Below are 23,985 nucleotides of genomic sequence, written 5' to 3' on the forward strand. Positions count from 1 at the left end.
ACACGACCACCTCCTCCACTTCCGCGTTTGATCCATGATATCTTCGACTGGGGTTGTCACCTCCCCAGCAGGTGCAGATTTGAATCGAACCACTTCTCGACGCCGAGGTTTGAGTTACCTTCGTGCACTCTCCCATAATCGTTCGTCTGGCGGAAGCAGCTCTACCGAGCCTTCTCGATCTCCGAGACACTACTTCCAGAGATCCTCCAGCTGCAACGAGAATCGACCAGATCCCTCCACTACTTCCAGCAGAAGAAGAAGTAGTCATTCACGCCCAAACGAACCGACAAGTCCGTTAGCCTCCGACGGTCGTCCAAACCCTCCCTCCGACAGGAATACAAGATCGTCCTCTCCTCCACCACCAACGGATTCGGGTGCAGGCGCTAGTGAACAACATAACACCGACGAGATGGCAAGACACCGGACTTCGACGTTACAGAGAAACACCAGGAGTAATTTGCAGGGGGAAAGTGCGGAGGCTGAGCCCACGTCGACGCCGGCCAACCCAAGAACCAACTCCAAGACACCTAGTACATCTGGCACGAGAGAGGAGAAAGCAGATGGTGAATCGAAGCATCAGTTACCGACTATCCGCTTCTTCCCTCACCAGGAACTTCGAAATGGGAGACCGTCTCTCACTTTTGCCCCCATTTCACGAACACTACCGAGCGAGCATTCCATAATTCGAGTCGGTCGATATTCTGAGCGTGAAGGAGTTCCCCACGCCAATCCCTCTACACCTTCGGATGCCCCGGTGGGCTTCAAGTCCAAGGTGGTCAGTCGCAAACACTGTGAATTTAGTTTCTTGGATGGTCAATGGCAGATCAAAGATGTGGCAAGCTCATCCGGGACGTTCCTCAATCATATCAGGCTGAGCCAGCCCAACACCGAGTCCAGACTATTCCCTATCAAAGATGGCGATATCGTTCAGCTGGGTATTGATTTTCGAGGGGGTGAAGAAATGATCTTTCGATGTGTCAAGATCAGGATTGAATGCAATCGCGCATGGCAAAAGAAGCCGAACAACTTCAAGTACGCCCTTAATTTTTTCCTGGACTCCATCCATGCCAAAAGCTGAGAGTGTTATAGCAAAAGTAGACACCAGCAACTACAAAGTCTGGCCAAAGATCAGCCGTCGGCGGACGCGAATAGTGGCGAATGTTCTATCTGTCTTGGTTCCGTCTTGGTATGTTCACTCTGGTTGCACGCTCCTCCTGGGACTGACAGAATCCCCAGCCTTGTCAGGCCTTATTTGTCGCTCCATGCGCTCATGTCTGGCATTACAAATGCATTCGGCCCTTATTGGAAGGCAAAAACAGCACTTATCCACAATTTCAATGTCCTAATTGCCGAGCGTATTCAGATTTGACAGCAGATGTAGACATCGCCCAATCAGATATCGATGAATGGATGGAAAACACGGACGATCAAGAGAATCAAACGACTCATCCAAATGTCGATACGAGTAATCAAACCAATTCCACGGCCGATGCTGAGACGAATGGCCAGGTGACGGGCGAACCAGCTATAGTCGACTCAGATGCTGCAAATGATACAGAAGCTGAAAGAACCACTGTCACGACAGACCCCATTCCGGAGCATCCTCCCGTGACCATCTCGAATCCGATTGAAGCCTCCAGCGATGATTCTCCGTCGCTGACACCCTTAAGAACTTCAGGACTTCTGGCACGACGACAAGCGGCAAACCCAGCTTCGCCCGAACTACGTACCATGAATGGCAACCTCGGCATACCTGATCAACCGGATGAGGATGGGATGCATGCCCATCTCGAACATCAACGGACCAGAACCCAAACTCCCGATGCGGAACAGGTCATTGCGGGAGAAGGACCACTAACCCCTCGCAATAATGCGGGACCCTTTGTTTTTGATGGCAGTGCTGGCAGATCGGGTGCGAGACAATTAGTCGTTCCCGGAATCCCAGAAATTACGGAAGAAAATGGATCTGGCACGGTATGACCTGGGTATATGACGCAAAAGTTGATGGTGCATTCTTGAATGGTGGCAATTTTTGCTTGTGAAGCTTCGACCAAACGTCATGAAGAACCCGGACTGCATTAGGGCTACAGTTCCTCCGGCTGGGAGGGCAGACGAAAAGTTTCAGGGCGATTACGCCAACATCATTTCAGCCTCATGTTCTTTAATCTGTCGATAGACGAATCTGGGAGAAACTTGGCCTTGACGGCGAATGATAAGAGACGGAGCCTAAAGACGAAGGTTGTAACCATTAGCGATGTCGGTGTGTGAGCGAGCGTATCATGAAAATGCATGCGTGTTCTTCCAAATTGACTTTTCAATTCACTAGAAGATTGGTACAGGACATGATGCGCCCTCATGCTCCTTGGATCATATTGGGCACTCCACAGTCTCAAGCACATTCTGGATCACCTTGTGTGGATCCAGATCTTGTACCAGATCTTGCGCCGAAGCTAGATCAGTCCCGTACTGGGCACTGCGCTCCCGATCTGGAGTGGCTATGATGATCCGATGTGGGTATATCTTGTTCGCGGCCAACGCAACCAAGGAGGGCGTCACATAGTCTATTCCCTGGAATGGTGCGAGATATCTGCCCATGCCAAGTTAGCACATCGGGCTTAGTCTTCTGATGTGAGGGGGCTGACTTTGCCAGAGTGAGAAATAACGTCGTCGCATACGGGGTGACGCCACCGTCAACACCTCTTTCCATTCGCAGAAATGCAACGACATCTTGGAGATATCTTCGAATCTCGGGAGTGATGGTTGTTGCTTGGCCTTGACGGCGAAGTTGTTCGATCAACTAGGATTACCTTCATTAGCCAATGTCGTTTTGGGAACCAATCAGAGGAGCCCATGCCAACCTTTTTATCGATTCGACGACTCGCAATTATGGTCTGGCGTCTCATATTGGGAGATGGAGAATATGAATCCGCAGAGTCGTCATCGTCGGACTTGTCGGCATACGCAAGTTCTTCGAGATTGGGAAAGCCGTCATCTGGGCTGTGCGAATGGGACATGAAGATCCGGTCATTCTACAGACATTAGGCCCTGGACATAGGATGGTAAATGAAGATCAACCATACAAGATGTCTGTTGAGCCTAACATGCTTTGAAGAGGTCGTGACAATGGGAAGAAAGAGGAATACTTTTGGTGCCAGATGAACAGTCGTTCGGCTATATATTCTCCGCTTTCGAATGAGCTGTGCGAGACGTTAGGGTCATTGGAGGATGTGTGAATAGTATCATTACCTCGAGAACTTGAATCTGCACGTCCTCATGAGCGTAGTTGAATTCCTTCGCAATGACTACGTTCACCACTCTTCTGCTGTCCAACTTTGATGGCTCTGTGTGGCTCGATGGTGCCGTCCGGAACGTCACTGTGGAATGAAGAACGCTGGCCTGGTAATCCATCAGCCATCGACAGGCAGGGTATCAAGGAACGCCGGGTCCACACATCATCGGCATCGTTGTCATGTTCACTTAGGTCATCTCCAAACTCGCAGTTGTCGTCTAGGATGGCGTCGCCAAATCTGTCAACAGATTGCAGGTCTTCTCGATCAAGGATGATGTATGAGAGTTTGAATATGTCTCTCACGATCTGGAGTGGCGTGAGCACTGGCTTAGTTTGCGTTTGAGGGGGAGCCCACACCAAGGCAAGTTCTGAAGCCACATCGTCCAAATAGTCATCCTGCGCTTCAATGAGGCAATGATGCTGAGCTATGAGACTGAGGAGAATGGCAAGCTCTAGATCAGTCAAGTCCTCCACCCGGTCCAGGAACGTTTGGGTCTCCATATCATCCGATTTGTAGGAGGGTTTGAATCTGTCATTCTTATTCATTTAGGCTGACTGATCGTTCTTTGGTCACCCATTAGTATGCCAGTGCCCCACAACGGTCCACCGTCGTGGTTAGGACAGCATCCAACGTGATAAAGAGCATCTAAGATACAGATCGAGACCAACTTTCGATTGAAGAACCTGACGCCTTGGCGACGACGGTGCGATGCGGACACCGACGATGATGGGTCACGTGGCCCACCGACATGGGTTCTCAAAAGCAGCGTTGCAAGGAGTCGCTGTGCCATTGGCGAACCGCCGATCACGTATGCCTTTGTGGTCAATACTGTGAAAATCCTGACTAGCTTTGATATTTCTCAAGATCCTCTAATACTATTACCCTTTCACCCTTAGCTTCGAGTCACTATTTGATAAAAGTTTATACTTGGTATAACTATCTCTCGATGGAGAGAAGAATCTCAGTGTCAGAGTGCCCCCAGGCGGAAGCTAGACGCAAACGAGGCTGTAGCGATACTGGGTACACAGGAGACGGCAGTTGAGGCAGTCGTGACGACAAGAAGGAAAAGAGGTTCTCTCCTGCTCCTTCCATTTCGGCTGACGGAGAGGTAGTTTGTCGGGTTTGGAGTATGACATTTCGTTCCATGATCCGATCATCTCGCTCTCATAGCATCTGCTTGTTCCTTCAATCCGAGCACCACTCGGCAGATCATCAATATGACCTCCTTGTCAGCAGCACCGGGTTCGCATGAGGGATAGAGTATGGACATTTTGTCAGGATGCCACTTCAAGCTCTCGGCCCGCATGGCTTTAGACATGGCCGGTGTACCCGCATCAGGGCAAGCGTTTCGATAGAAGGTCATGACGTTCGACTTCGTCAAGTCACGGAAGCGGCCGGATTTGGTAGGCCAAGGAATCAGTTGCTGAGCTTGCTGGGGGTTTGAGGGCTTCGTCTTTGCTTGTTTGAATGTAGTCCATTTCGTAACGTAAGAATGCCATGCCTGTTGCCACTCTCGTCGTTCCCTCATTGCTTGCTCTCTTGTTTCTCGCTCTCGTTCTTCCCGTTGTTGCCGAGCCTTTTCTCGCATTTTTTCACGAGCATCCTCTTCTCGCCTTTTTTGTTCTTTCGCCTCCTGTTCCCTTTTCTGCTGTTCTTCCTTTTCCCGATCTGGACGTTGTTGCTCTCCTCTCTGCTGCTTCTGGTTTCTCGCGCCGCTTTCATGCTGTTTCGGATTCCCACCTTCGAAGGAAGAATGATAGAAGGTAGTCGGGTCCGGTCTCGCTTCGAATATTTTCGATTTTCTATCCTTTGTTTTGGTCTTTCCCTCTCGAGGGGGGGATTGTGGCAGCATGGAGATTCTCGTTGCCCAGTTCCTCACGATAGAGTCGGCCTGATCCTTGTGCCAACGCCGACATAGTGACAAGGAGGCAATTTGTGGCAACAGCTTTGCGACTTCCCCGCTACCGGGAGACAATGATGAAATGCGATCAAGCAGATCGTACACGAACTTTCGATCATGTTGATCAATGGGGTTTCGACAACGGCGGCCCTGTGTGCGAGCGTAGCCCACGCAGGTAAAAGCATCTCGATCCGGGTTGATAATGCTAAAGGTAGCATGTGGATCCCATATTTTATCCTCAGGGTGAGCCGTGAACGGATTTTGAGCGTAAATCATAATTGCCCGGCTGGTGAATACGAGTCGTCTCTAAGGGCGGAGAAGAGTTTGGAACGAAAGCAGAGGACCGATGAAATGTGTATGAGGGTAGGACGGGCCGACTAGGAGATGGAACTGAATATAAAGGGATGCGGGAAGGTCGAGTCATGATTGTTCCCTCTGGGGAGGAGCCTAGATCTCGGAGTCGACGAGACCACGTGCATGACGTACTTTGTGCCTCAGATGTTGTATCGACTTGTAGCCTCCGGGCGATTCGATCGGTACAAACCTGCCCGTTGTCCAGGGTTGGACATACTGCGCCAGCTTCACAGCCACCTCCCTGTGGCTAGTCGGAGTATCTGCCAGAGAGAATATCGCTGCAGGGAAAAAGCGTTCGGGCATGTCGTAGCCCCACGCATGAACGTGCTTCAACGAAAAGGGGGCCAAACCCGCTGGTCGACAGGGTGAATACATCTGCGCCACAGGGATGACACCAAATCCGCGAACACCTTCTGCTGTGAGGTGTGTCAGATCGACCTGTCTTTGGGGGTGGTCGGTTTGGCGCTGAACAGTTCATGGAGGTGAGTAAAAAGGTGACGCCAAGAATTAAGCCAAGCAGTGTTTCAATTGGCGGAACGACAAACAACAGTTGAACAGTCTTCACCAGGCTCCTCTCCCCTTCATCATCACCATCTTCCTGCAGACGGTTTCGTATTCTCATGGACAATCTGGCCCCATGACCAACAATAACCCAAGAGCTGGCTGGGAAAAGATCGGCGACCAATTCTACCGAAAACTCCCCCTCTATGAGTCAATTTTCGACCCGGACCTCGAGCTTGAGAACTACCTGGTAGCTGGTGCGTCTTATGGTGGAGCTCTCGGTAAGTGCTCACAGGCATCCGCTCTTTGGTGATGCTCATGCGGATGTGTTCCAGCATTATGGAGAGATACCACAAAAATCGCACGGTATCGAACGGGCCAATCCACTAAGCCGACCATCGACATCTATTCGTCCTCGGGGAAGCTCATAAGCAACATCAACTGGGAAAAAGGTTCGATCAAAGGTCTCGGCTGGTCTGACGATGAGAAGCTTTTGGTGGTAACCGAGGACGGTACGGTGCACTGCTATCTCGGACTACATGGCGACTTTCAGCCTTTCTCGCTCGGCCATGGCGCTGAAGAATATGGCGTCAAGTCATGTCGATTTTGGTCTCACGGATTCGTCGCTTTACTCGCCAATAATGCCTTGATAGCCGTTTCTTCATTCGAGGAGCCAAGACCCAGACTCCTTGCCCCAGCGCCGGCAGGCGACGTTCACTCCTGGTCCCTCATTCCACCGGCCTACACCCTTTCGAGATCCGTCGAGGTATTGCTCGCTGTCCACAAGACCATATATGTCGTCGACGTCACCGAGGCAGAAGACAGAGGTCTATCCGATGGCCCTTTCAAGCACGTCAGCGTATCTCCCAATGGACGATTTGCTGCACTGTTTACAGAAGACGGCAAAGTTTGGGTGGTGGGAAGCGATTTCCAGCACACATACAGTGAATATGACTCAAAGGCAAAGACGACACCCACTCAGATCTACTGGTGCGGAAACGATTCCGTGATCCTCGCCTGGGAAGACGAGATTCACATGGTGGGACCGAATGGCACCGCCGCCAAATACTACTACGACGACCAAGTCCACGTTGTTCCGGACATTGACGGTGTCCGACTCCTCACCAATGAAGCATGCGAATTTCTGCACAAGGTGCCAGATCCTCTGGAAGAGGTCTTCAAGCTTGGGTCAACCTCGGCAGCTTCTGTCCTGTGGGACTCGATCGAATTGCTGGAAAAAGGATCTCCGAAAGCGGATGAGAACATACAACGCATCAAACCTCTCTTGCCCGATGCAGTGGAAACATGCATTCGAGCAGCCGGCCATGAGTTTAACCCCAACCTGCAGAAACAACTGCTCCGAGCCGCGTCGTTTGGAAAATCGGTTTTGGATCTTTACAGCAGTGATGAGTTTGTCGACATGTGCGACGACCTGAGAGTCCTGAACGCGGTTCGAGACTACCGCATCGGACTTTACATGTCCTACGAGCAATATATCAGACTCACGCCCGAGAGGCTGATTGCACGATTGGTCAATCGACGAGAATACCTCCTGGCGATGAAACTGTCCGAATTCCTCCATCTCCCACTCAACCGAATCTATGTCCATTGGGCAAGCCAAAAGGTTCGAGGATCCTCTGCCGATGATGATTCGATGCGAGAGATGGTGGTGGATCGTTTACGTGGCAAGCATGGTATTTCTTTCGAGACAATTGCTCGAGCGGCCTATGATGAAGGCAGAAGCCACCTGGCCACCACGCTGCTCAACCATGAGCCAAGAGCAGGAAGACAAGTTCCACTCCTGCTTAACATGGAAGAAGATGAAATTGCTCTGAACAAAGCAATCGAGTCCGGAGACCCTGATTTGGTATTTTTTGTCCTGTTGCACCTGAAGAAGACACTTCCCTTGGCCGCCTTTCTCCGCACGATCAGTAATAAACCTGTCGCGGCAGCACTGGTGGAAAGCTCAGCAAGAGCGCAAGACAAGGAATTGCTCAAGGATCTGTACTATCAGGACGACCGACCGGTTGAAGGGTCAAACTTGTTGCTCGAAGAGGCCATGCAACAGTCTCAGGTTCAAGCTGTTATTGACAAACTCAAACTCGCTGCCAGATTGCTCACGGATGCAAAGAATCCCACCGCCGTATTCCATACCAAAGCCCTGGCGGAGGCTGGTCAGTTACTGAAAATGCAAGAGGCATGGGACAAGGACATGACCGATAGCAGTGGGAGCTCCGTCGGTTTGAGTGTCAATGAAACCATGTTCCGACTCATCCAGTCTGGACACAGCAAACGGGCAGCCAAGGTCCAAAGCGAATTCAGAGTCCCCGAGAAGACTTGGTGGTGGCTTCGGCTTCGTGCCTTAACCGCAGCTCGTCTCTGGGGGGAGGTGGAGGAAATCGGTAAGAACAAGAAATCCCCCATCGGATGGGAGGTGAGTCAATACGTGACCATGCCTGGGGTGCTCTCCTCCTGACACGTTTGCAGCCGTTCTATAATGAAATTCTCGGGGCAGGCAACACACGTCTTGCTTCTTCGTTCATCCCGAAATGCACGGGCCTTCAACCTGCCGAGCGGATTGAGATGTGGATCAAGTGCGGCATGATCGTCAAAGCTGGTGAGGAAGCTTTGAAAGCTAAGGACATGAATTCTCTGGAATTGCTCCGAGATAAAGCCAATGGGCAGCAACTGGTGGAGATTGAAAGGATGCTCACCCAATTGAGGCCGAGAAAATAATTGGCCGGGGATGGCGGGCTCGAAGTCGCTGCTTCGGGTGGTCACGTTATCTTGTCGGCCTCGTCCTCCTCGTCGGTCATTGGCGCGGAAGTCGTTCGATCGACAACGACCAGCTTGGTTGCCGCCGCTGTTGTAGGCACATTGACGTCTTCCACAACTTTCGCCTCACTCTTGACTGCCTCCATGGCTTCATCTTCCCACTCGTCACCGTCCACCTGCTCCGTATTGTCACTCAGAATCACCTTCATTTTGTCAAATTTGGCGGTGCCGTTTACTTCGTCCCACATGCTTTTCCTTTCACGTCTCCTTCTGAGCCTGGACGAGGCATCATCCACCTTCTTGGCCAGTTGGTCCAGGACAACCTCTGCTCTTGCAAGTCCTTTCTCGTGTCTTCGTCGTTGTCCCCTCGTCAGAGATTTCTGTTTTCTCTTTAGCTTCGTGACCCCGCCATTTGGACGTGCAGAGAGTATTGGAGTAGCATCCGAAGCACGAGGGGCGTCCCTGAGGGATTCGTCGACGTTAATGGACGGGGAAGCGGCTCTCTTTGAGGCTCGCGATTTTGGATTTGCTTTGGATGAATCAGTATAGAATCGAAAAGGAAATTGCGTATTCTTACTGGTGGGGTCTTTCTTGACTTTCGCAGTCTTTGCCATTGTTCAAGCAGAGACTTGAGTCGGGGAGAAGTTTTTTAACACGCCCTTTTTTTCACACCTATTTTTTTTTTGTGGAGCAATCGATTGGGTTTTAGTTTTTGGTTCGGTTGGTCGTGCAGCGGGCTGACAGTCACATGCGTGACGTAGCTGCCTGAGTGGTGGAAATGAAATGACATTCAAGTTGCCAGCCTTCCGCAGCGCCCAACACGACTCTTTCATTGTATATAGAGACTCTGGAACCTTACAACAGCCTGGTTACCTCACGTCATGCCCTCCCGATTTGCATAACGCGCCGATACAGCCACCTAGCGACATTGTACCTCCAATTGAAGGGCTCATGGCGCCCTCAAGACCATTGAAACGCCAGAAAACGAATCCGAGGGAAGAACCTCAGTTGTCTCAAGGGCAGCCTGCGGACGTCCCTCTGCCGGCAAACACGCCGCCAGCTACCTCGACAGCGAAACCTTCAACCTCGCCGCCGAATGAACCACGATCGGTAAGATATTCTATGCTTAAAGTATACCAACGGCTGATGGAGTGAGTAGTCCTGGATCAGCCGAACATGGCCTCGCAAGGCTCCACTTCTTACAGAAATGGCGAAAGAGAGTGTCTCATCCACATCTAATACGACTCCGGAGACCGTATCTATTATACAGGACAAACCAAGAAGCCAAAGATCACCTTCTTTGGCAATGACCCTTGGAAAGTCTGCATCCAGCCGATCACTCCCCGCCAACGCTGCCACCACCATTGTCAACGCCACCCCAGAAGCTGCAACACCGCCTGGAAAGAGAAAACCTCAATCGGAGCTGTCCGGGAAGACGAAAGAGGAGGCCCTGGCCGATAAATCGGAACAAGCCTTTGAAAAGAAAGATCCGAATCAGCCCGTTTCCAAGGATGTACCCCAAGTCAAACGGCCTTGCGCAACGTCTAATCAACCACAAGGATCGCCGGGTAATTGGCTAAACTGGTTATCCAAAAAAGAGAGTTCCGTATCTAAACCACCAGCCGAACAAGCACCTCAAACTTCTCCCGCTGAGATTCCCGCGGCAACACCCAACGTCACAAATGGAAACCCCCCGACTGAAGGAAGCGAACCGGTGAAAGATCCTCCCTCGACGCCAAGTAATAAGCGAAGCTGGTACCAAATGTGGACCAGTGATATTCCTAGTAAACCGGCAAAGAAAGATGAAAAGAAAGAAGAGCCTCCATCAGGACCCTCAGCTCCCAACATGACCGAAATCCTCGAGCCGGCGAAGAAACAAACCAAGAATCTTGATATTCCCGCTCCTAGTACTCCTAAATCAAAATCAACATCCCAAGCATCGTCGCTGGAGACGTCACCGCCCCCACCACTCCCTGGGGATGGTACCAAGTCGTCGGGCTGGGTCTTCTGGTCCCGAGACAAGAAAGGCTCGTCAACCAAGACAGAGGACGAGCCGCATGTCGGTGAGATAGCAATCTCGGATACGCCGTCGCAGGGTAGACCTAAACGAGCATCAATCAGTCTACAAGATTCAGCGGCAAAGCCGGTCTTGAAATCTGCAGAGCAAGAGGAGCAGAGCAAAAAACCTAGTGTTCAGAAATCTGCCGGGCACGAGGAGCAGAACAAAAAGTCTAGTGTTCAGAAACCTGCGACAAACAAACAGGCCGCAAGTGAGCAAGAGCCAATACCCAAACCACTGAAGAAAGCTTCGACAAAGCAGGATAGCTCCATGGCCAAGGTTGGGTCGTCTACTGCCGTAGCCGTTGCAAGAGAGCCGGTAGAGGTCGAAACTCCGCGGACTGCGTCTCCTGCGCCAGTGAAGAAGGAAACATCGAATCTCCTCCTACCACACCTCAAAGACACTCTCAGTCCGGAAGAGCATCCTTCCATATTGCAACAGCTCGCGAGACTCCTGTATTATACCAAAGAGCCGGAGCTCAAACACCTTTCGGTCGTCAAAGAGCCTCCGCGGATAAAGAATGCACTGGCCATCGGAGTCCACGGTTATTTCCCCGCTCCACTGATCCGAACAGTGATCGGCCAACCCACTGGAACATCCATCAAATTTGCGGACATGGCGGCGAAGTGTATCAGAAAGTGGACAAGAAGCCGCGGGTATGACTGTGAGGTCAAAAGTGCAGCTCTTGAAGGTGAAGGCCGGATCGCCGAACGAGTTGAGCTGCTGTGGAAGTTGTTACTCAACTGGATTGACGAGATCCGCAAATCAGATTTTGTCATGATTGCATGTCACAGCCAAGGGGTCCCTGTGGCCATCATGCTGGTGGCCAAGCTTATCCAATTTGGATGCATCAATGGGGCACGGGTGGGTATCTGCGCCATGGCCGGAGTTAACATGGGACCCTTTCAAGAGTACAAGTCCCGCTGGATTAGTGGCTCAGCGGGCGAGCTCTTCGAGTTTTCCGATCCGGATAGCAAGGTGTCGACGGATTATCTGGCCGCCATCGAAGTGGCCTTGAAGTTTGGTGTCCGACTCACATATATTGGCAGTATTGACGACCAGCTGGTGCCCATGGAGTCGTCGATCTTTGCGCCTATTACTCATCCCCACATATACAGAGCCGTTCTGATTGACTCTCGGATTCATGCCCCCAACTTTTTGTCGCACCTGGTGGGATTTGTATTGAAATTACGCAATGTGGGCGTACCCGACCATGGACTCATCAAAGAATTGTCGTTACCTTTGGCCGGGAGTCTGTATACGGGAGAAGGGCACTCACGCATATACGAGGACGATGCGGTTTATGACCTGGCAATTGCCTTTGCACTGGAAACCAGTGCTCTTAAAGACGTCCCCATCACAAAAAGACGGACCACTGGCACGGTAGCGAATCCTTACATTCTCCCTTTTGCGATGCGCGGAATCTTAGAAGAAGACTATGTGAAGAAAGAACTCCAGAACGAAGCCCGAGAATTATTGGCCCAGTTTGATGATTGGAAACCGACGACCAGGGCGCTCAAGGATGTGAAATTTCGACTAGAGGGGATCAGATCAAAGTTATAGAATAGACTGGCAGTCTGCTTTTTGAGCATGAGAGAGTACCTAATGATTGAGAAGAGCCCGCCTTCGGCTGAAGGCGATGGAGCCACCAGCCAGCCTTGTTGATATGGGCCTATTGTCTTCTTTCTTCAGGCCTAGTTCGATATTTTCCTCTGTTTTTCAGCCTCCGGATTTTTCAGCAACCCGTACGTACGTAAGCGCTTCCAGTTGGCCGGCAGCTAGCTGGGATCAGGATTTCGTCTGGTTGGAGACATCAAATCCGGAGATAAAATGGTTCCATCTTATCGACGTACGTTGGCAAGCGGCCACATCGATCAGCAATGCCCATCCCGAAATTGACTTTCGAACCTGAAATTTTCTATCCCTCGTATGACCAAGAACCAAACAAACGACGGGACCAAATGTCCGAGTGCTAGTGTGCGTCCCGATCTCGGCAAGTCAGGCATCCGTACCAAATGTATCGCGGATATGCTTATAAATATATTAGCTTTCCACTACGGTCCCATAGAACAAGGTCCTCGCTTATAGCTTCATCCATCATATCATCATCCCAGTTCACTCTGTCTCGTAAAGCACAATGCCTTTGCAATATGAACCCGAGTTTTTGGCTGCTCTCCAGCCACTACTTCCATCACTGGCGAACAGGCCCCAGCTCGCATTGCACGATGTCAACGCCCGGCGAGAAGTAGCGGCGGTAACAATGAGTGCGATGTTTGCCCGTCTGCCAGACGTACCGGATGTAGAACGAACCGAGTACCAAGTTGAAGCTCCCGACGGCCACAAGCTTTCTGTCTATGGCTTTGCAAAGACAGGAACTTCGGACCCTTCATCCCCAACGCCGGCCATGCTTCACTGCCACGGCGGTGGCATGATTCTGGGATCGGTCGAGATGTTTCAGAGAGGGTTGCGGCTGCAGGTGTCGCAGACCTCAATTCCCATCTTCAGCGTGGAGTATCGCCTTGCCCCGGAATGCAAAGACGACAGTCTAGTCCAGGACTGCTACGCCGGTTTGGTCTGGCTGAGCCAGAACGCGAAGAAGTTCAACATTGACCCTGCAAGGATCGCGGTTTTTGGAGAGAGCGCTGGAGGAGGCATCGCGGCAGGCGTGGCCCTGATGGCACGCGACAAGAATCTTCAGCCACCGCTCGCCAAACAGATCCTCATTTACCCCATGTTGGACGACAGGAATCTCACCATCAACGAAGCCATCGATCCCCTGGCGTTCTGGACGAACACGGACAACATTACTGGCTGGACAGCCCTTCTTGGGGATAAGGCGGGCAAGCCTGATGCCGATGTCTCCCCTTATGCAGCCCCTGCGCGGGCGAAAAGCGTGGCAGGTTTACCGCCGACGTACATCGATGTTGGCGAGCTCGATCTCTTCCGTGACGAAGATATGGAATTTGCCATGCGCATTGCGAAGGAGAATATCAGTACAGAATTTCATCTTTACCCTGGTGTTCCGCATGCGTTTGAGCCCATGGCGTTTGACGCAAGTGTGACGAAGAGGGCGCTTGAAAATAGAGTGAAAGCAATGCTGAGTTTCTAAAGAGCAAAAGAATTACCGTGTCGGTAGAGAATACAGGAATATATAGGGAAAGTAATGCCACCGGCAATCAACGTTGAAATGCTTTGCCGTAAGAATGGCGCCTTTGCGTTCTACGACCCTCTGTAGGTGTTAAGCCTCGTCCGGACCTCAATGCTTCGTTCCACGTACCCAGTCTCCTCCTCTCGACTGAGGGTTATTGACAACTCATGTCCCCTATTTCATAGCATGGGCGTACCCTCTGACCATGCATCTTTCACCATGGGCTCATTTCTTCCGTCTTTCTCTGTGGCTACTGATTGGCCTGGTGAATGCAACTTTCATCGATGGCCGTGATTCCTATGTATATGACGATCAGATCGGAGACTCGCAATTCTTTGAAGGGCTATGCCCAGATTACACGAATTATGCTCGTCACAAACAGTATGTGATATCTAAACTCCTGTCCTCCGTTGAGATACTCACTCCTTCCGGTAGTAAACCCCTCAGCGATGGCCCGTTACAACTCCCCTACCAAAGACCACACCCTCAATGCCGCAAGTTCTCCTCAGCGGCAGTCGAAAAAGTCATTGAAGATCTATACCCCCGAATAAAGGATCCCGACCTGGCACATATATTCCGGAACGCCTTCCCCAATACTCTTGACACCACCGTTCTGTGGCATGTTGATGGGGTCGAAACACACGCCCCAAAGTCCCGGCTAGTGCGCGATCAAGACAGATGGAAGGGCGCCCAATCTTTCATAGTGACGGGGGATATTAATGCCGAGTGGTTAAGAGACTCAACGAATCAATTGGCCCAGTATCAACTCCTCGCAAAATCAGCCCCTGACATCTCGAATCTGCTCCTCGGCGCGATCAACACACAAGCCGAATTTGTCATTTCGTCACCCTATTGCAATGCCTTCCAACCCCCCGACCCCTCTCGTCTCCCTCTTGTTCATTCCGGTCAAGATGACTATGTTCACCCGGCATATGAGCCTCGAGTGGTTTTCGAATGCAAATATGAACTCGACAGTCTGGCGGCTTTCCTCGCACTGACAAACCAGTACCACGCCTCGACCGGCTCCACGGCATTCCTGACTCCTCGCTGGTTCAAAGCTCTCCAAGGGGTCATCCACGTCCTCGATGCTCAAGCAAAACCCACCTTCAACGCTGATACAGGCTGGTATGAACGGAACGAGTATACATTCAGCCGATATACACGGATCGGCACAGAAACCCTCAATCTCGAAGGCACCGGCAATCCGTTAGCGGACCATACAGGACTGGTTCGCTCGGCATTTCGACCCTCTGACGACGCCACCATCCTCGGTTTCCTCATTCCCGCCAACGCCATGATGTCGGTGGAATTGGCACGCACATCACAACTTCTTCGAACGGCTTCCTCCGCCGCCCCAACGTCTACGGAAGCCACATGGATGCTCCGTGTTGCCGATGATCTTGAGTCTCGCGCCGAAACGATCAAGGCCGGCATCTACAAGCATGCAGTCACCAAGCACCCGGAGTTTGGAGAAGTTTTCACCTACGAAGTCGACGGATACGGCTCTCATCTCCTCATGGACGATGCGAACGTTCCATCGCTCCTGTCTCTCCCCCTTCTCGGCTTCCTCGATGCCTCTGACCCCATCTACCAAAACACACGACGCATGATCCTCAGCCAGCGCGGGAACCCATATTACCTCTCTGGCTCGAAATTCTCGGGTATTGGTGGCCCACACATCGGCCTCCGCAACGCCTGGCCCATGTCGGTCCTCGTGCAAGCCATGACCAGCACCTCCGACGAAGAGATCCTCGAATGTCTCGACCGCGTCAAGAACGTCAGCGCCTTCGGCCTCATCAACGAGAGTGTCGATGTCCACCGCGGCGTCCGGGGGGGCGGCGACGGCATGACCCGCAGCTGGTTCGCGTGGGCGAACAGCGTCTTCGCCCAGACGATCCTGTGGCTCGTGGAGAATAAGCCGGAATTGGTCCTGAAAGAAGAATATGCGAATGCGAAGTATCGTGTGGGAGAGGGCTGGGTTGATTGATTCTGTATAACCAATCAAATTTTCATGATAAAGCGGGCCATGTCAAGATAAGTGAACTAATGCATTGACGAATGATGCTTCTTTTTTCTTACTTTTCGTGGCCCTTTAGCGAATTAAGGTTCGGCCTCCATCAAAAAGTCGAACAGATTTCTTATCCGACGCTACGCCATACTCATCATCAACGTCAACATCAATTCGCCTTGACAGCCTGAATGCCGGACGAATACAAGCCGATGGCTAATTCTTCTTTCCAAAAAAACTCATGATACTGCCCCCCCTCTTCGCGGCTCCTGACTTCCCCACCTGACTTTGCGTCTTGCCTGTACCTCCACCAAAGCTGCTTCGAGGCATTTCCTTCTTCCGCTGTGTGGGTGCCGGCTCCGGTTCGTCTTCGCTGTAACTCTCCCAGACGGCTTCTTCTTTCGTGACCAGGTAGCCGTCTTCATCTTTGGTCGTGCGCTTTTTCATCACTTTCCGTTTGCCGCGGCGGCGTCGAGGTGTGGAGACACTCTCGGTGGTCGCGGATTGTTGGCCATGCGCTTTGCTCCGGGGGGATTCTGTCTTGGATGCAGCAGATTTCTCTTTGTTTTCAGTGTCGGACTCTGACCACGCGACTTCTTCGTCGTCGTCTTCGACGTCGGTACCCTTCTGTCCTGCCGGAGGTTCTTCGTGGACGCCGCTCACATTCTCAACATCGGGAACGGCAGGTTCCTCTTCATCGTCGGATTCCATCATCTTGCGCAATTTGGCTGCTTTGTCTTCCCGCTCTTTCTTTACATCGCTCGACCGTTTCTTTGTCGTGGCGGGTTTTCTGGTCCCGGTGTCGAGGAAGAGGGCTTCGTCCTCGGATTCGCCTTCGTCATCGTCGTCGGCGTCTGTCATTTTGGTATCTTGGTCATTTGCAGCAGGTTGGGAGGCCGCTGGTCTCGATTTGTGTTGGCCCTGTTTGGCGAATACCTTGAACAAGTCGACAGCATCGCGCCTGAGGCTAGGTTGTCTGCTGGAAGCCGTGGTTGACGTGCTGTCACGGGAACTGGGTCGCGAGGAGTCTTCTTTTTTGACCGCGGAAGCAGGCGCTGAGGGTCTAGGGGCCGGTTTAGTCTGGGTAGAGGACTTTGCACCGCCAAACGTCTTTGGCTCATCTTGGACCGGTTGGAATTTTGGCGCCGGCCCTTCTCGGGTGACTGGTCTCTTGCCCTTTCGTCTTCGAACCTGGGGATTCTGAATCACACCATACGTTTTGTTCATCAACAAGGGATCTTCTCGGACCAAATAGTCTGAGAATAAGCCTCGGCTTATATCCGTCAATGTGACGAGATCTTGTATCCGTACGGGAGAGAGACTGTAGATGTGTATGGACGTGATGCTCTGATATTGTTCTTTCATCGCTGGATAAGAGAATCAGTATATTACCGGCGCGGTTGATTGGCCCACGTGAAAGTACCTTCCAAATCTTCCTCTCTCACAAGGGTGATGGTGCGTACGGGCACTTGATCTTCCTCCTCCTCTGTCGCTTGACTACCGGGTTGGCTCGGCTCCAGCATGGAACTGGTAAAAGGAGGGGGACTCGAGGGAATGGGCTCGTCTTCATCGTATGGGTGTTTGTCTCCATTGGCAGTCCCATTGACCTTCATCTGCCGTTTCTTCACTCCACATACTAGATACGTCGCGTAGATCGAACCGGGCTTCTTCCCATTCTGAAACTCGTAGAAATCGTACAGCATGCATTTGGCGGCATTGACATGCACCTTCAAGGCGCGAGAGACATGGCGGTATGAGATTGTTCGTTGCTCGGAGATGATCTCGGTCGCCAGATATCTCTTGAAGTCTTCAGACATGTCGCCAGGGTGGACCAGGGATCAGATGTGATGAGGTCGTCGTAGTTCAAAGTGACGCGACCAACGCGTAAAAAGAGGGAACGGCGGAGTACAGGGCCAAGTCTGGTGAGGCTGTGCTCTGACGTAAATGCGCATCAGATCCACCGTAGTTGTACCTAGGTAACGTTTCCTTCGACATCCGAAACATGTCCAGCCATCTTTTTAGGCTGCACAGGATTGGTATTGTGATTTTCAAATAGGGGCCTATGTTACTGGTCTTCCCTTGTCATTCTGGAGTCTTCAATCTCTTCCCCTGTATCTTTTCGTCCTTGTCCCACGCGCCTTAGAGAGTTACTCTTATATTGGAGCATTCACCTAGATTCCCTTCTCGAGCACCTGTTTCCCCTATTGCAGACTTCCATCAGCTTGGTTAGATTGAGTTGACTTATCGAGAATCGGAATTTGAAAGAAAATGACATTGGCTGGTGCCTGACTCTAGAAAGGTGAACAAAATTTGTCCATGGAGCCGCTGTCAAACGATGTCAACAATCTCCCTGGGCTGCTCTCTCTGAAAGTTCTCGAGTTGCGAATACTAATGGCCGTGCAGAACTAGACTTCCTGGTCCATTCCATATATATATAAAACAAGACGGCGTCTGCCGCTGACTGATTCCGTTGTTCACTCTGACACCTTCAGCTTTCAGTCTTTGCAGTCTCTATCAACATCCCTAAGCTGGCGACGTGCTGGCGGTAGGTACAATCTACGACTCGCCATTTTCCTTGAGTTCTTCATAGTCGAGCTCCCTGGATTTATTCAAGCCCTCCTTTGGTTTCCTCATCCTATATTCGCCATGGAATTGGCCGGTCCAGAACCAGAACTTCAGTCAGGGGAAGATCTCCCCGATCTCCATCTCGCCGATTTCACCAGGCTCGGGACGCAAATCTTCCTTTATACGCCAACGGAAACGCATGCGAAAGTGGGGCTGACGCCGGAATCAACAGCCCAACCTGATCTTATTATCATTTGTTCATGGATGTATGCAGCATCACGGTATATCAAGAAATACACCAAAGCTTATCAGACCCGGTACCCGTCGAGCTCCATTCTCCTTCTCCGTCAAGACGGTGGAGACCTGTTCTGGCGCACCGTAAGGCAGCAGGTCCAGAACATGGAGCCGGCAGTTTCGGTAGTCCAGAGGCATGTCAAAACCAAACAATCAAGCCAATCGAAAGTCCTCCTGCACATCTTCTCAAACGGCGGATCTTACACGGCGTGTCTGCTCGCCGACACATACTTGTCTTCATCCAACCAATTACTCCCAATCGCCGCCCTAGTGTTCGACAGCACACCAAGTTTGCCATCTGCCGCTCGCAGTCACACGGCTATCTGCGAAGCACTTCCCAAATCCATCCCAGCCCGAGCGATTGGTAGTGCGGCAGTCTGGGCATATCTTGGGATTGGATATGTGCTCGACAAAGTTGGTGGGAAAGAGAACATCATCATGACGCTGCGACGGAAATTGAATCACCCCCAGGGCGCATTCATGCAGCGCTATCTCAACCGGCTATATATCTATTCTCAGGCGGACCCACTCATACCTGCAGAGGACGTGGAGCAGCACGCAAGAGAAGCTGCTGCGGTCATCGGAAATGGAAGAGTAGAGATGGCGGATTTCGTGTCCAGTCGACACGTGGGCCATGTGATGCTGGATGAGAGGAGGTATTGGAATGTCATCGAGACACTTTGGAACAAGAGCTTGGAAAATTGATAGAGGGAGGGCCAAGCGGCATTCTATTAACTCATTGCTCGGCAAGCACCTATTCTTGGTTACCATTGCGGTATAGATACCAATTTGACAGCAATTTATCCAGAATGGATTGTAAAGCCGACAAGCATGTGGTAGCGTACCTTATGAGCCAATCATTCCCTCTATTTGAACCCCAGCCTTGTCCTCTGACGTAAACAAACCAGATTCCACCGCCATAATCAGATCATTTGCCGTCCCACCAAAATTCCTGTAGTGTTTTACTCTTCACCTTCCTTTGCGCTCCTTCCTGGGCACGCGATGTCCCCTCTCGTGGACTGGCTGGTCGAGCATGAGCCTTCATTTCGCAAGTCCGATGCCCTTTCCTATCCCCTTTGGTGTCTCGTGCTTTCTCACTAACCCTCACGCCCGTACTTTTACAGATCCCGTCTCCCATCTCTGTACTCCGATCTGACCGTGCAAAAAACCTCAAATCCAGAAGGCTATGCTGCGAATGTGACGGCGTGGGAAGCGGCTCTGATACGCGCCTCGCTGGCCGGTCAGCTCCCCGTTGAACAGCGCTTGATCCTCCAGACCTCCGATGCCTTACTCGACGCGCTCGCCAGTCCCCAGTACGGTCGACCCTTTGGGCTCGGTTGCGTACTTGACGAATGCGTGCGGCGGGGGAAAATGATCGACCTCTCAGATTTCCTCACCAGCGACAAGAGTATCTACGATCGTGCTTGGTTTCCCAGCCCGTGGGCGATTCTACGCTGGAGTCTGCGCCAGATCGGGGTCATGGAGAGTGGGTGCTACAATGTCGACGGACGGCTGAAGAGAGGGAATCTCGTTCTTGTGCCTGCGTTGGAGGAAGTGTGGAAACAATTGCAACAACGGAGGGAAACAAGATCGCCGAGTCTTCCTGAGCGGATCACGAGTCGCGAGTTGTTTCTTCAGGAGATTAACAATCTGCGACTGGGCCCCTTCTCAGCGCAAGACATACCTATTCTTCTACGATTTTTATCACGCGATAAACAAGTGCTCAGCTACGACGACACGACCATAAAATTCAAGTCTCCCACATCATCAACTCCGGAGCCCGTCACGCCGGAAGACCGCACCATTGCTTCCCTCAAGACTCTGGTATCCAATCTTACAGCTCAAACCACTACTCTCTCCTCCCGCATCACAACGCTGCAGGCTACAGCGCAGATGGCGGTCAAGGCCGGCAACAAGACCGCGGCGCTCGCGGCTCTCCGGTCCAAGAAACTCACAGAACGCACCTTCCAATCTCGCATGGACACGCTGCATCAGCTAGAAGAAGTATACGCGAAGATTGAAACCGCAGTCGACCAGGTCGAGGAAGTCGCGGCAATGGAAGCAAGTGCCGGCGTCCTGAAGACACTGAACACGAAAGTCGGCGGCGTCGAGCGCGTCGAGGATGTCATTGACACCCTGCGCACGGAGATGGGCAAAGTTGACGACGTCGGTGGCGTGCTTACGGAGCCTCTAGACGCCAAAGTCGCACTGGACGACAATGAAGTTGATGAGGAATTCGAGGCTATGGAGCGCGAGGAAAGATTGAAGAAGGAGGCCCACGAGGCAGAAGTCACGAGGCGGAGGATCGCGGAACTGGAGAAGGTAAAGGCGCAAGCAGATACGGATCATGGGCAAGCGCAGCAAAAATCTCTGGATGAGGAATTGTCCACGAGTATTGAGAAACTGCAGAGACTGGATATTAAGGGTCAGCAACCCGAACGAGAAAGAGATAGAATTGCCGAAGGAACGGCTTAGATCATGTTGCGGTCCCGGTCATACCAGCGAGAAGGGGCCAGAAGAGAGAAGGGGAGGGAGAAAAAGGGCGATGATACACGCACGATTTTTCAGGCTTCAAGGTGAGGAGCGATAGGCCACTGCCAACAAATGTATGCATATGACTTGTGCAGCGGTTAGTACATACGTATGTATTGCTATCTGCATCCGCTCATATGGCACGTTGTATATACAGTGCATCTGCGAGGACAGCCGGTTGACTCTTGGAGCCTTTTGTCCAAGTTCGACGTTCGATGATATGATCGTGTGCGGGCCGGTCCAACTCAGCGTCCTGCGTGAGAGATATAGACACGAAACTCGTTACAAGATATAAGGGTTCAAGGCGTCTCCAGTTTGATGATGAAAAGGAGGTTGCGATGCGGGTTGGCCCAAAGCGTTTTCGGTGGCTGACAGAGGTAATTTTCCTTCAGAAGAAGGATTGTTGGGTATCGGATTGGTAGGTTCGAGACGATCTTGTGGTTGGGGGTCGTTCATGGAGTCGGAAGAGGCTGCCTCGCTGGACTGCGGTAGTGGTATAGGTATGGGGGAGACGGTTGTGGTGGAATCCTCTGGGAAGATCGTGTCGCCCGGTTGTGGTGAGGGCGCCGGATTAGGATTTGGCGGTGTCGACGGCCGCCCCTCTGCTGGTGTTTCGTCTATCGAAACGGTAGCCTTGTCTGTTACGACAGTCTTTTTCTGTCTAGCTAGCTTGATGAGATCGTCAAAATTGCTCTTCTGAGTCTTCACATGTAACTCGCGGTCGAAATCCTTGGCCATAAATCCCGATGTAGCTACCTTATCCATTTGCCTCCCCAGAGTATCCTCCCAGATCTTCAGGTCTTGCAGGAGATGCCTTTTTGTCACTGGATTGGTGGAATCGCAGTTGGCATTCCACAGATTCACCCATTCCGTGTGCCGCCTGCGCATGAGGTCTTTGGGTCCATGGTTCGGTATTCCCAGGTCTCGCAGCTTCTTCCGTAAAGCGGTTTCATTCAAGAGTGAATAGTTGATGAAGGGAAGGCGTTCGCTTTGTTTCGCTCGAGGTTTCTGCGCGTACGCGATTGTCCCAGGTGGAGCGATCTGTCGATTGGGAGGAGCTGGAGACGGCGAATCGTCCTGAGGCGTGTGGCTTTCCCCGACTATACATTTGTCCAGATGGGAATTTATGAGCGTCTCTTTCATTCGCCGGCGGCAACAAGGACACTCCACGAGGCCATCATTGGGTTCTGAATTGCCGTTGATAAAATTCGAGCTCCCCGTTTCCTGATCCTCATATACACCACCTTCGTCTTCGCTGTCATGGGCGGCCTCTTGAGGGGACGGAAGGCTCTGCTGACCGTCGTCTGAAGCCATCCTTCGGCTTTGGCTTCGCGTACTTCGTCTCTCGATCCCAACGCCATTACTTGTAACTTCTGCCACTTTCCGCCTCTTCTTGGGCCTTCCTGGTTCAATATCTTCACCTGGTTTTTGGGCCGCATTCTTTGCAAAGGCGAGGAGACCCTTCCTGGAAACATTAAAGTTGGCGACCAACTCTTCTACCACCCAATTGCGGCGCAGTTTGATTTCTTGGTCGGATTCTCGACATGCGGGGCATCTTCCTTCCTGAGACAAGTACCGTCGTATGCACAGACTGCAGAATGTATGGGAGCAACTGGTGATCATGGGGGTTGTGAAGAAGTCTTTGCATACTTGACATCGGAGGGAGGAGTCGAGTGGTGCAAGCGCAGCCAAAGGTGTTGAAAGCCAGTCTGTGCTGTCTGTAAATTCATCTTGATCCAACATTGTCGCACCAACTGGTTGAGTATAACAGGTAAGATAGAGAACAACCCCAGGCGCCTTGACTAAACAACGCTGGGGAGGTAAATTCACGTCCGGCTCATCCTCCTTTGGGACACGGGTGACGCCGCCCTGTGCTCGCCTCAAAGTCACCCGTGACTCTCGTGTCGTGGGGGCTGAAGGTCGGGGTGTCTGGGCGCGGATGGTGCGGATGCAACGGCGCAAAGGGCAGCATATGTAGTATTATACCGATTTGAGGTGTCCTTCGCCAAACTGGCCATGGTTTTGGCCTTGGTGTCCACTGTACTAGAGAGTAGCATACCGGTAGGCTGAGATGGCACGCTTCGGATGCCGTGCCCTATAATGCCCTGTAAGAGTCGCTATAAATCTCCACTCCCGCCGATTCTCTCTCTTTTCTTCTACGAACTTTCCCACCGATGATGATACAGTTGGCACCTCGAAGCTATGAGAAAAAGAAGCCGCTCGAAATAATCTGCCCTCTCCGGATGAAGATACGATCCGCCGCCGCCAATACCTTGGTCCGGATATGGCTCACCCCAACCTTGCAACCATAAAGGACTTTATACGATTTTACGTCGCCACAAGCAAGCTTTGACTCGGTGCTGAGCAACCGACCGTCGGGGGTGAAGATTTATCCCGAATCTCCTGGAAATCCTGCTTTGCGCGTCCTACTATTTCTTCCGTAAGTCCTCAATGAATTTGGCGCAGTTGCAAATGACCACGGAGCAATCAGCGCCTCAAGTCTTTAGCCAAAGTGTGGCCACCGCGAATTAGGCTTGCATTTAGGCTGAGGGGGCTCCT

The 23,985-nt window shown here is 51.8% G+C and overlaps 12 protein-coding genes across 12 annotated transcripts; 7 read left to right on the forward strand and 5 right to left on the reverse strand.

Moving 5' to 3' along the window:
• Nucleotides 1-34: 34 nt before the first annotated feature.
• On the forward strand, nucleotides 35-1,980 carry Z518_03397 (uncharacterized protein; the record flags this gene model as incomplete). The annotated part of the gene is made up of 3 exons (XM_013420422.1): nucleotides 35-1,032; nucleotides 1,090-1,186; nucleotides 1,237-1,980. 3 exons carry the CDS (start codon nucleotides 35-37, stop codon nucleotides 1,978-1,980), a joined length of 1,839 nt encoding a protein of 612 aa, XP_013275876.1.
• A 387-nt stretch (nucleotides 1,981-2,367) lies between these two features.
• Z518_03398 (uncharacterized protein) lies at nucleotides 2,368-3,835 on the reverse strand (the record flags this gene model as incomplete). The annotated part of the gene is made up of 6 exons (XM_013420423.1): nucleotides 2,368-2,587; nucleotides 2,643-2,797; nucleotides 2,859-3,029; nucleotides 3,081-3,197; nucleotides 3,247-3,396; nucleotides 3,452-3,835. The coding sequence occupies 6 exons, from the start codon at nucleotides 3,833-3,835 to the stop codon at nucleotides 2,368-2,370; spliced, it is 1,197 nt and encodes a 398-aa protein (XP_013275877.1).
• A 608-nt stretch (nucleotides 3,836-4,443) lies between these two features.
• Z518_03399 (uncharacterized protein) lies at nucleotides 4,444-5,466 on the reverse strand (the record flags this gene model as incomplete). The annotated part of the gene is made up of 1 exon (XM_013420424.1): nucleotides 4,444-5,466. The coding sequence occupies one exon, from the start codon at nucleotides 5,464-5,466 to the stop codon at nucleotides 4,444-4,446; it is 1,023 nt and encodes a 340-aa protein (XP_013275878.1).
• A 715-nt stretch (nucleotides 5,467-6,181) lies between these two features.
• On the forward strand, nucleotides 6,182-8,781 carry Z518_03400 (uncharacterized protein; the record flags this gene model as incomplete). Its single annotated transcript, XM_013420425.1, has 3 exons — nucleotides 6,182-6,326; nucleotides 6,381-8,479; nucleotides 8,533-8,781. 3 exons carry the CDS (start codon nucleotides 6,182-6,184, stop codon nucleotides 8,779-8,781), a joined length of 2,493 nt encoding a protein of 830 aa, XP_013275879.1.
• A 41-nt stretch (nucleotides 8,782-8,822) lies between these two features.
• Z518_03401 (uncharacterized protein) lies at nucleotides 8,823-9,434 on the reverse strand (the record flags this gene model as incomplete). Its single annotated transcript, XM_013420426.1, has 2 exons — nucleotides 8,823-9,349; nucleotides 9,398-9,434. The coding sequence occupies 2 exons, from the start codon at nucleotides 9,432-9,434 to the stop codon at nucleotides 8,823-8,825; spliced, it is 564 nt and encodes a 187-aa protein (XP_013275880.1).
• Nucleotides 9,435-9,771: 337 nt separating this feature from the next.
• Nucleotides 9,772-12,442, forward strand: Z518_03402 (uncharacterized protein; the record flags this gene model as incomplete). The annotated part of the gene is made up of 2 exons (XM_013420427.1): nucleotides 9,772-9,930; nucleotides 9,980-12,442. The coding sequence occupies 2 exons, from the start codon at nucleotides 9,772-9,774 to the stop codon at nucleotides 12,440-12,442; spliced, it is 2,622 nt and encodes an 873-aa protein (XP_013275881.1).
• A 574-nt stretch (nucleotides 12,443-13,016) lies between these two features.
• On the forward strand, nucleotides 13,017-13,988 carry Z518_03403 (uncharacterized protein; the record flags this gene model as incomplete). The annotated part of the gene is made up of 1 exon (XM_013420428.1): nucleotides 13,017-13,988. One exon carries the CDS (start codon nucleotides 13,017-13,019, stop codon nucleotides 13,986-13,988), a length of 972 nt encoding a protein of 323 aa, XP_013275882.1.
• Nucleotides 13,989-14,232: 244 nt separating this feature from the next.
• Z518_03404 (uncharacterized protein) lies at nucleotides 14,233-16,014 on the forward strand (the record flags this gene model as incomplete). Its single annotated transcript, XM_013420429.1, has 2 exons — nucleotides 14,233-14,408; nucleotides 14,463-16,014. 2 exons carry the CDS (start codon nucleotides 14,233-14,235, stop codon nucleotides 16,012-16,014), a joined length of 1,728 nt encoding a protein of 575 aa, XP_013275883.1.
• A 237-nt stretch (nucleotides 16,015-16,251) lies between these two features.
• Nucleotides 16,252-17,852, reverse strand: Z518_03405 (uncharacterized protein; the record flags this gene model as incomplete). Its single annotated transcript, XM_013420430.1, has 2 exons — nucleotides 16,252-17,402; nucleotides 17,459-17,852. The coding sequence occupies 2 exons, from the start codon at nucleotides 17,850-17,852 to the stop codon at nucleotides 16,252-16,254; spliced, it is 1,545 nt and encodes a 514-aa protein (XP_013275884.1).
• An 829-nt stretch (nucleotides 17,853-18,681) lies between these two features.
• Z518_03406 (uncharacterized protein) lies at nucleotides 18,682-19,599 on the forward strand (the record flags this gene model as incomplete). Its single annotated transcript, XM_013420431.1, has 1 exon — nucleotides 18,682-19,599. The coding sequence occupies one exon, from the start codon at nucleotides 18,682-18,684 to the stop codon at nucleotides 19,597-19,599; it is 918 nt and encodes a 305-aa protein (XP_013275885.1).
• Nucleotides 19,600-19,896: 297 nt separating this feature from the next.
• Z518_03407 (uncharacterized protein) lies at nucleotides 19,897-21,369 on the forward strand (the record flags this gene model as incomplete). Its single annotated transcript, XM_013420432.1, has 2 exons — nucleotides 19,897-19,946; nucleotides 20,019-21,369. The coding sequence occupies 2 exons, from the start codon at nucleotides 19,897-19,899 to the stop codon at nucleotides 21,367-21,369; spliced, it is 1,401 nt and encodes a 466-aa protein (XP_013275886.1).
• Nucleotides 21,370-21,708: 339 nt separating this feature from the next.
• On the reverse strand, nucleotides 21,709-23,169 carry Z518_03408 (DNA repair protein rad18; the record flags this gene model as incomplete). Its single annotated transcript, XM_013420433.1, has 1 exon — nucleotides 21,709-23,169. One exon carries the CDS (start codon nucleotides 23,167-23,169, stop codon nucleotides 21,709-21,711), a length of 1,461 nt encoding a protein of 486 aa, XP_013275887.1.
• Nucleotides 23,170-23,985: the final 816 nt, after the last annotated feature.

Source organism: Rhinocladiella mackenziei, assembly GCF_000835555.1.
Source record: "Rhinocladiella mackenziei CBS 650.93 unplaced genomic scaffold supercont1.2, whole genome shotgun sequence".
Classification (NCBI taxonomy): domain Eukaryota; kingdom Fungi; phylum Ascomycota; class Eurotiomycetes; order Chaetothyriales; family Herpotrichiellaceae; genus Rhinocladiella; species Rhinocladiella mackenziei.